Source organism: Hypomesus nipponensis, chromosome 16 (genome assembly GCF_054491055.1).
Source record: "Hypomesus nipponensis isolate SF chromosome 16, ASM5449105v1, whole genome shotgun sequence".
Lineage (NCBI taxonomy): Eukaryota > Metazoa > Chordata > Actinopteri > Osmeriformes > Osmeridae > Hypomesus > Hypomesus nipponensis.
Window position 1 is genome coordinate 10,080,362 of NC_140376.1, and position 10,282 is coordinate 10,090,643.

The following is a 10,282-nucleotide window of genomic DNA, read 5'->3' on the forward strand; positions in this document are numbered from 1 at the left end:
GTTTAAAGTTGTGCCAAATTGGGTCGAGCGATTGGTACATGAAGTGAAGGTTGTGCAAATTGTGCAGAATATTCGCTTTTTGTATGTCAACAACTGAGAAAAACTGTAAGTATACTGGGCCTACTCAGAGGAGCTATTGTACCTTCCCAGTATAGTGGAACAGTTTTCTGGAAGACCTAAACAAATAGATTGATTATGTCCTGGAAACCAGAGGTCAGTCATTAGGTCATTAACTGAAGAGCAAATCCCACTTGAGAAAATCCTATTCCCATTCGAGCTCATGAAATATGGTCACTGTTCAGCCCCAAGTCCACCACGGACTACATGTCAATTTCTTATGTTCAATCTGCTTAAACTGCAAGAAATGCAATGGACAGGGCTGTGACACTTTTAGCCAGAAAGTTGGTGATACGTCGGTGAATAGTCAGAAAGCTAAACCCTAACCATGATCCAAATTTATCGTTACACACCCTCCCCAGATATTGTGTGCCTAGCGCGGAGAAGGAGAATGCAACACAGCTGACCCAAACGCGTACAGCAAGATGGTTGACAGGACTGTATCTGCATGATGGGAGGTGTAGACCCTTGGTTAGCTTGCCTATCCCCTTGTTTTTTGCAGGGGGAAACAAAGCACTGCACTCAGTGTAGCGGCAAAAAAGAACAAACATATTCTATGACAAAAGGATAAATCGTGTATGAACTCACTTCAGAAGACTCTAACAAAGGTACAGTTCTCTCTCAGAACTCAAACACACAGTCGCGGACCACACACACAGTTCTTGGGGTGACAGCTCTCTTTGGGCGTTGAAGCGAGCAGCCTTTGTATGCATGGGTGGGGGTTGCTGATTGGTTGTTATGGGGAGGACTGATGAGTGGTTAGCTGAGGGAACCAGCATAGACCAATCAGGAAGCGTCTGGTAGAAATATCGAATGGGAGACAAAAATACGGCGAGAGAACACAACGCGAAATACAAAGTTAAATCAACGACAGGCGACATAACAGATATACTTTACTTATTACCATTATAAACCAGTTAACTTCCATAGAGACCATTCGCACCTTGATTTGTTTGTAAGACCAAAATCTGTTTCTCCCAGTGCACCTTCCTGTTTACAGATCTCCAAGAGAAAATCCAGACTCTGTAACCAATCACACTGTCTTGTGGTTTTTATGGTGTCTGACTGGACTACTACAGACTTATCATAGCAGTCTTATCAGCCACACCGGACACATGAATCATCCTGTTTACAAGCACATAGTGTACGTGACATGTTATATGTCAAATTCCAAAAGTGACAACACTAGTAGATATAAATTGTTTTAATTTAATCAATCCCTTTTATTTAAGGAGTGGTCAAATAACATACATACTGTACAGTAGGTTAAGAGTTTTATTGACCCTGTAAATTATTTACAATAGGACTTGGTTCAGTCATATCTTCTGAGGTTCCTTCAAGCAAGGGAAACTACATCAGGAATCCAGTGTGTTGCAACATTTTTTACAGCCCTGCTCTTTTTCAGTTAAAGCGTTGTTTAACCAGTGCCCCAGCCATCAGCTTTGTTCCAAGTCACTTCAGAAAGGATGTGTAAAAACTCCAAGATAGACAAAACAGGTTTGCCTCGGTTAGAATAAAAATAAATAAATAAAGGAATAACTGTGGGTGAAAATGTTATGCAACTAATAACACACCTGATGTCGGCATGAAAATACCTCAGCAGTTCGTCTGCTCCTTCTGAATCGCAATTGTGACTTTGCCTAGAAACAATCAGATCAATCTAGTTGTCATCTATTTGAAAGGAACTAAAAATGACATATGTACACAGTAGACTGTGACAAGACATACATAGTAATTTACTGTCCTTTATATTTCCCTGTGCTTACGAACACATACAGTACAACAGTGCTACTGTATAGAACCTCAATTTATACACAAGGAGTACAGTTTTGAATGTGAACTACAATCTAGTACTATAGTGTTTCAATAAAAGAAAACAAGTTCTCCCTGATAAAAGATCTCTGAAAAGTTCTATAAACAATAGGTCTATTAAAAAAGTCAACATTTGATGTTTGATGTGAAAGTAAAAAGAAATAAATGTACTGACGGTATGTCTTATCATAACTTGAACTTTCCTCCTCCATTTTCTGCTACTGTGCTACCTCCAGTAGCACAAAAGACAGTAACTCATATTGGGTTTATAGCAATGCACAGAAAACCTGTGTTGCATCTAGGAAGTGTACCAAGTATGAGCATCCCTCCAAGATAGTCGTCTTGCTATACCTTGAGGATACGAAGACAATGACTGTAACGTGTCTCTTGAATATTCAGCCACATTTTTCACTTTAAACGTGAAACTGGAACTGGGGCGCCAGATTCAAGTTTGGAGCATGTCTTTGGCGTCACTCTTCGTCTCTTCAGATGTGAGCTGGCTGACGCCGGTTTCCTGGTTGGAGCTGAGGGGTTTGGTGTTGGCCTTGGAGGACCTCTGGCGGCGGGTGCCATTGCACACGCAACGCAGCAGGTTCTTGAAGGTGGTCCACATCTCTTCATCCTTGTATGAGTAGATGACAGGGTTCATCACTGAGTTGAGCACGGCGAGAAGAAGGAGCCAGCGTTTAAAGATCATCACCTTGCACCTTTCACAGTGGAGACCATCCAGCAGTAGGACAATCAGGCCCGGTGTCCAGCAGATCACAAATGCACCTGGGATAAAGAACACCAAAACATACACAGTTAAAAAATTGATCACCAGGTTTCTTTCATGTTCACCCATGTAAGCTCAATGGCATCTTGATCATACTAAGAATACCTTCCTACCTACGTACCTTTTAAGCATACTATCTAGTAGCCACAGTATAGATAACTGTAGGAGTACAGCACAAAATGTTAGAAACCACAGATTAATTTAAGAAACCTCACTAACAATTCCACACTACCGTGAATGTCTATCTGTAGACAACGGCAACAGCTTGATGACAGTTAAGTTCCTCCACATATAGAACCTCAAAGCTTGCCAGTACAAGTTCACAAGGAAGCCAATGTCACAGAATCATCTAAAGTGTTTGAAGTCTGCTGCTGTGTTGGTCATAATTGTCTGCACAATTAATGTTGATCGCAAATTCAACTGAAATATGAGACAACAATATCACCCGAACGGGAGTACATGTTGGGACACGAGGCCGGAGTTTCTAAGAGATTTCAAGGAAAGGGGCGAAAGTGCACGCCACGGCATGTCTTTGCTGCTGGCCTGTTCTTAACTCCTCATCTCAGCTGAACAAAAACAAGGCTTGTTCTCCACAATGTAAAGAGGGAACACACCCTTACTTGCACAATATAATACTACCAATGAAAATACAATGCTGACAGCATTGACTTCAGTAGTTTTTCTTTGTTTTGTCAATGTGAGGCATGAGTGTAAAACAGAGTTCAGATTTTACTGCAAAACCTCACCAAATGGATCTCCCCTGGCAGTATATCTTACATATTTTCTATTTAAGTGCATGTTTAATCCTTTCAAATCTTTTAAATACAAAAAATAAAAAATCTAGGGAAAGAGGCCGGCATGTTTATTGCACATGTGCGTCTTTCATGCCAGCTTTCAAAAATCTCTTAAATCACAATCTTCTCTCACAATCAAACTCTCACATGCACAAGATACATATCTTACAAAGGGGGCCATCACTTGCTGGATAAAATAACAGCATTGTGACTCAAATGTATGAAGCCTGTTTGAACCTACACAGCTGGAGACATCGCAAATTATTTACTTGGAGGTACTGGCACTGAGCCTTTCAAACAATCTGAAAATGGTCCTTAAATGTAGTAAAGTATTGTTGAGTGTGCAAAAATAGTGTAATTTGCTGAACTCTGCTATTTCAAAAGTTGTTATTTTTCTATCTTATTCAACCCTTTTGCCCAAAGTTACTGTAGCATGTGTGGATGTTTCCAGAGGGACTATGAACTGGTTGACCCAGTTTTTCTTTCAGTTCCAGTGAAACAAAAGAGTTGTAGTAGACTTGATCCCCGGCTTCTTAGTCCACTAAATGAGGGGTGTTGAGGTTTTTCTGCTTTTGCTCCTCCATACTTCACTCCCTCATGTCATTATCACATACACATTTTAGGAACATTTGTTAGTATTCTAGATTTTGGAATGAAATGGTCATTTTTGATGATTACAACAAGTTCTCAACATACTACATACAATGACACTTCAACTCCTTTGAGTTATTTTAACACCAGTATAATGCTATCATCATCATCATCGCAAACTGAAACCTGAGAAGCACATAACAGGACAAAAGCAGTTCAGGTCAGCTAAATCCATCTAACAACAGCTTCCGAGAACAACTGCACATGGGCAAAAAAGTTCTCAAGTATAGGTTATTTTTGTGGAGGTTGTTTGGTAGGAACCATTTTACAGAATTTGCTTGGAAGCCTATTGGGCAAAGCAGTGTCCTTTTGAGAGAGATAATTACACAGCAGTCCTGAAGACAGTGTGTCCGAGGCAGAGGCTACTCCCAAGCTCCCTATCTGCCAGACAACCAGCGCAAAGACTTAAGAGATATAGAAAAAACAAAACAAAGCAAACTCATCATGTGGCAAGCTAATGCCATGAAACTCAAACATAACACATTTTTGAGCTGTGTTTTGCTACTGTATCTGGAAAGGAGATTTGCCATAAAAGTTAGTGGGAATCAAGTACCTACGTTTGGATCTGATAACAATTACTGCAGCTTCCGGCCACAGTAAATTCTGTGTTTGTGTAAACCTACATGGCGAATAAAACCAAATTCTGATTCTGATTTAATAATTCAGTGTGTTCAACACTTTTTTTCAATATATGAGTTTCAGTGAATTTTGGACCTAGCTTTTGAGTAGGAATTCCAACTGTACTTTAACAACGTTTTCGGACCCATGTTTTGTTCACGTTGTATGGTAATGATTCAAGGGCATTTCTACAATGCAAACAACATTCATTTAAAAGTTAGACAGTGTCACTTTCAACAATAACACGGTGTGTTAGAGAGACCCTTCTACATCATTACCTAGCACGGTCATGACAGTCTTGATCAGCTTAATGGGTGTCCTCTTGCGGCCGCTGGTATGGGGACCCAGCACATTTGTCTTCCTCTTGACGTACATATAAATCCTAATATAGATGGACACCATGATCAGGAAAACCACCAGATTGGAGACAGACCAGAATATCAGGTAACTCCTGCTGAAGATGGGAGCAAGGGTTGAGCAGTCCTCCAGGTTGCAAATGCAGTTCCACCCCAGGCTAGGCACAGCCCCCATAACAATAGAGATGCTCCAGACCAGCACAATCAGCAAGGTCACCCTTCGCTTGGTCAGGTTGCTGTGGACCTTCCAGTTCATGACTGAGATGTATCGCTCCAAGGCTATCACTAGTAGGTTAGCTAACGAAGCTGAGAGACTGGTGTCTAGAAGACCCTGGCGGAAGAAGTATCCCCCTACGGTTAGCGTTCTGGACAGTTGGCCAGTGTTGAACATGAGGTACACATATGCTATCCCTGCCAGAAAATCAGAGGCAGCCAGGTTGGCAAGAAGATAGTAGAAGGGGTAGTGGAACCTCTTGTTGGTGACGACAGCAGTGATGACCATGGCGTTGGAAACAAGAATGAAGCAGCAGAATAGGGAGCCAACCACCTGGACAAGAATGAGTTGGGATGAGGAGGATCCCCATTCTTCTTTGGTCTGGTTGCTGTTGTTGTAGAAGAATCCCATGAGCTCATCGTGGTAGCAGTGGTTCTGACTGGCCATGTTGAGCTGAAAGTCTGTGGATGAAAAAACATTGAAAATGCAACCGTGCAGCTCCAGAAATCTCTACTTCCCTTTACAAGCCCTTCTCTGCAGTGCACATTACCATGCTGTTTTAACCTACATTGGATAATTTAGTCAAAGGAAGGTGATGAACATTTTAGATCAGACTGTTTTTTTACAAATCAAATCTTTGTGCAGTGCCAGTTTTCTCAAGGCCAAATACCTCTTGAACTCAGAAAGATGAAATGACCCAGCTCTAAATGGCAGTTCACATGTCAAACATATTTTAACTGGAAGCAGCTTCTGAAATCAGCAGTCACACATTCTCTCCCATAACAGAGACACAGTTTGTATAGTGAGACCTACTAGATAAAAGAGCTGTGGTTAATCACTGGTATAATTCACTTACTATTACTCTGCCAAAGCCAATTCCCTAATCTTTAATGATAACAGGTAAATTACATTTAGGGATAAGTATATTCATTTTATTAATAATTCATTTGAAAACGATTCTCATTTGGGGCTATAATTATTTGAAAACACTAAGTAACAATTAAGAAACTAATATGCCTACCTTTTGAGCAAATGACTGTCTACGTGGATGTACAGTTCTTCCAAATTGTAACTTCTTGTGATTTGTGTCGATAATGAGTACACAATTAAGACACGGCGATCATATCAAAATGAAATTCGAACAATAGTCTCCAAAATAAGTGAAGAAACCACCGGCGGTAATTTACGACGAAGAGACAATAATTCCAAGTTAACGCCATTCGTCAGTAGCAGCACCCAGTTCGTTCAGACAAGACAATAATTAAATAGTTCAAGCACCTAACAACTTAAAATAACAAATATATACTTTACCTAACAGGTCGGGTTAACCGAACAACCCGCTTTCCTCTATAACCCTTGTTAATAAACGTTATCCATAGCACATTATTGAAAGTGTCTCCAACTTTCCAGTAGGCAACGCTGACTATAGAAGGTGAGGGTGTTTGTGAGTGAAGTGATCGAGGGCAAAAAACATTTTGAGCAAGAGAATTCACTGACGCAGAGGGCGTGAACCACCACTGTCTTTGATCGACTTTTAAATTCCAGTGTTGTGAGTGGTTGCATTGGAGCCACTACAGTGCGGGCTATACTGTTGCTTTGACCTACCTTAAGAATATCTTAAATGGCTTGCCTGCCTGGTAGGGTTTGAATGTCTGAACCATGTTCAGACTTTGAATGTCAAAGGTTGTTGACTGAATAAAAAATATTGAGAAGAACTATATTTTAAAAAGTCGGCCAAAACAGTTCAACAAATGCAATAGATCATTAATGCATTGGATTTAAAACAGCAATACAAGACCATTTAAAAGTTAAGCCACATGTTAAGAAAAACACAACAGTATGAGTTGTTAAAGCCCAGGAACCGTCTGTATTTTACCAGGCACAGTGCAAAAATCTCAACTATAGTGAAACAATAACATCTCATAAGGCTATTGAACTGTATTTCTGAACTAGGCCTATATAATATACTGAACATGTATTATAGCCTACATGTTCTTCAGAATTCCTTCAGCATTTGTCAAATGTAATTATTTATTATTGTGACAATTACATATGTGGGTGTATAACCTTTGGCAAAGCACAATCTATATTCTCTCTCATATATTTACATTTATTCATTTAGCAGACGCTTTTATTAAAAGCGATTTCCAAGAGAAAGCTTTACAAGAAGTGCAAAGGTCAATGATCATAAATGAGTTAGCCCCCAAAAACATTGCGGGAAGCCAAAACATGAGCATACATCGTGATTAGCAACCAATTGCCAATATTAAGAAACATAAGTGCAAGTAGTTAAAAAAATTATTACAAATTAAACAGCATGAACCTCAAAAGTGCAAGAGTGTACCTGTAGGAAAGCAAGCAACAACAATAATATAATTTACAGCAAGTACAAGACGTTAACTCAGTTACAACTAACCAACAAGTTACAACTAACCAACAAGTGCAACAAGTCCCTCAGTAAGTGTCATTGTAATCCTTGAGGAAATAAACTAACATCGGATCCAACAAATCTTAAGTACCGTTGCATCCCGGAACAAGTGTGTCTTTAGCCTTTTCTTGAAGGTGGGGAGACAGTCAGTATCTCTGATGGAGGTGGGGAGATGATTCCACCATTGGGGGGCCAGACAGGAAAAGAGCTTGGGTTGGAAACGGGCGGTCTTGAGAGGTGGGACCACCAGACAGTTGTTAGAAGAAGACTGTAGGTGGCGGGTGGGGGTGTAAGGCTGGAGGAGAGACTGGATGTAGGCAGGAGCAGTAACGTTCACCGCTCAGAAGGTCAGTACCAGGGTCTTGAATCTGATACGGGCTGTGATGGATAGCCAGTGAAGGGAGATGAGGAGCGGGGTGACATGGGAACATCTGGGTAGGTTGAAGACCAGACGACTGCTGTGTTCTAAATCCTCTGGAGAGGGCGGGTTGTGCATGCTGGGAGACTGGCGAGCAGCGAGTTGGAGTAGTCCAACTTGGAGAGGACTAGTGCTTGGACTAGCAGCCGGGTGGAATGCTCAGACAGGTATCTCCTGATCTTCTGGATGTTGTAGAGGGTGAATCTACACGACTGCAGCAATGTGGGCCGTGAGGGAGAGCTTGTCATCCATGGTAACCCCAAGGTTCCTGGCAGAGGATGAAGGGGTCACCGTCGCAGATCCCAGGGTGATTGAGAGATCGTGGGAGGTGGAGGGTTTGGCTGGGATGATGAGAAGTTCTGTTTTGGCGAGGTTCAGCTGGAGGTGGTGCTCGGTCATCCAGGCGGAGATGTCTGTGAGGCAGGTTTTGATTCTGGCTGAGATCCCCGGATCAGTCAGGGGGACCGACAGCTGCGTATCGTCAGCGTAGCAGTGGTAGGAGAAGCCATGGGAGGTGATGATCGATCCAAGTGAGGTGGTGTACAGGGAGAAGAGGAGGGGTCCAAGGACAGAGCCTGTGGGACACCATTGGAGAACTGGCAGGGGGCTGACACTTTGCCTCCCCAGGAGACCTGGTAGGATCTTCCCGACAGGTAGGATGAGATCCACTGAAGTGCAGTGCCAGAGATGCCCATCTCAGAAAGTCTAGCGAGCAGGATCTGATGGTTGACCTTATCAAAAGATGTAGATTGGTCCAGCAGAATGATGACGGATGACCTTGAAGCAGCTCTGGCAGACTGGAGGGCAGTAGTGACTGACAGGAGGGCAGTTTCTGTGGAGTGGCCAGTCTTGAAGCCTGATTGGTTGTGGTCTAGTAGGTTGTTCTGAGAGCGAAAGTTTGCCAGTTGGTTAGATACAGCACATTCAATTGTCTTTTTAAAGAAAACAGACAGTAGACACAGCTGACAGTAGAAATAAATAGTATATGTGCACTGCTGTTCATAGACAAGCTCCACGTTGCTGCGTTGCTAAATGATAGCAACTCACCAGGAGGACACTTCAACTCTCCACTCATTCTCCTCGGTACAATGAACCGTTTAATAAATGAATCATACGATAAATGATAAATGAATTATTTAATTGGCTTTGACGGCCAGCTGTGGGCCATCATATACATTAGTGGTTCTTGCCACCTCTTCTTCATCCCGGTCAGTGGCCATCGTTCTAGTACTAGACTGAGGCTACCTTGGTCCAGGACTCTACAACGTGACGTCATTGTTGAATTGCGCTAATATGCTAATGCTAACACAAAACATGACAAAACTGGTCTTAAACACCATTGTGATATACCATTTGGAGATTTCTTGAATAATATACATATATTGAATGCTTTATGTACCCATTAATCAACAGAGGTGGTTAACCTGCCATATGGCCTTTAATTAAACTTTGCACCTTTTGTATAGTTAGACTTGTTTAAACTTACACTACACCACTTATTTAAGATTTACTCCTATATGTTGAATATATAGCCTGGCTGCCAGCCCAACTTCTCCCCGACCTCAAAAAAATGTGTTCGGGAAGTTGGGTCTGGAGGGTCTCGTATTGGGGAACAACTACAGGAAACCAGAATCTGGGCGTACCAATGAAATTGCCAGGGTGGGCTTTATACGATGGACAGATGATCAACAGTAACGTAATCACCCACGTCACAAAAGAGCGCTTAAGTTGAATTCGTTTTGAACAAACAACATATTATGTTGCTCTGATTGGTTGTAGGTCTATCCAATTGAGCGAAGAGGCATTTGTTTTCCAGGCTTGTTTGAAACACGCCCCGTAGTCAAAGCCCAACGGAGAGTTCTCAGACTCATATTCTGACTAGAATTATGAGTATAACAACGTCAGGCTATTGAATGTATGCACCTTCCTGCCAAGTAAATTCCTAGTCTGTGCAAACTTTCAGGGCAATTAAAACCATTTCTGATTCAGATTTTCTGATTTCTTCTTAGATTTTTTAGCTGGTCTTTGTATATGCACTATTTGTATTTGTATTAAATCATCTGCTACAGCTTAAATGAATACACATTTTTAAATGTTAA

At 41.6% G+C, this 10,282-nt stretch overlaps 1 protein-coding gene across 2 annotated transcripts; it reads right to left on the bottom strand.

Moving 5' to 3' along the window:
• Positions 1-1,378: 1,378 nt before the first annotated feature.
• lpar3 (lysophosphatidic acid receptor 3) lies at positions 1,379-6,776 on the bottom strand. Of its 2 annotated transcripts, XM_084676463.1 has the most exons (4): positions 6,649-6,776; positions 5,046-5,798; positions 2,630-2,703; positions 1,379-2,551 (listed from the first exon to the last, which is right to left on the bottom strand). In XM_084676463.1, exons 2-4 carry the CDS (start codon positions 5,782-5,784, stop codon positions 2,375-2,377), a joined length of 990 nt encoding a protein of 329 aa, XP_084532589.1. In that variant the 5' UTR covers positions 5,785-5,798; positions 6,649-6,776; the 3' UTR covers positions 1,379-2,374. The 2 variants fall into 2 exon arrangements, with proteins under 2 accessions (XP_084532589.1, XP_084532588.1); XM_084676462.1 differs by having other exon boundaries at positions 1,379-2,703.
• Positions 6,777-10,282: the final 3,506 nt, after the last annotated feature.

Bases quoted from the DNA above. Each gene is read 5' to 3' on its own strand.
- lpar3 (XM_084676462.1), bottom strand. From the start codon at position 5,784: ATGGCCAGTCAGAACCACTGCTACCACGATGAGCTCATGGGATTCTTC. The intron at 2,704-5,045 runs GTAATGATGTAG...TCTTTATCCCAG, and splicing joins GACTGTCATGACCGTGCTAG to GTGCATTTGTGATCTGCTGG.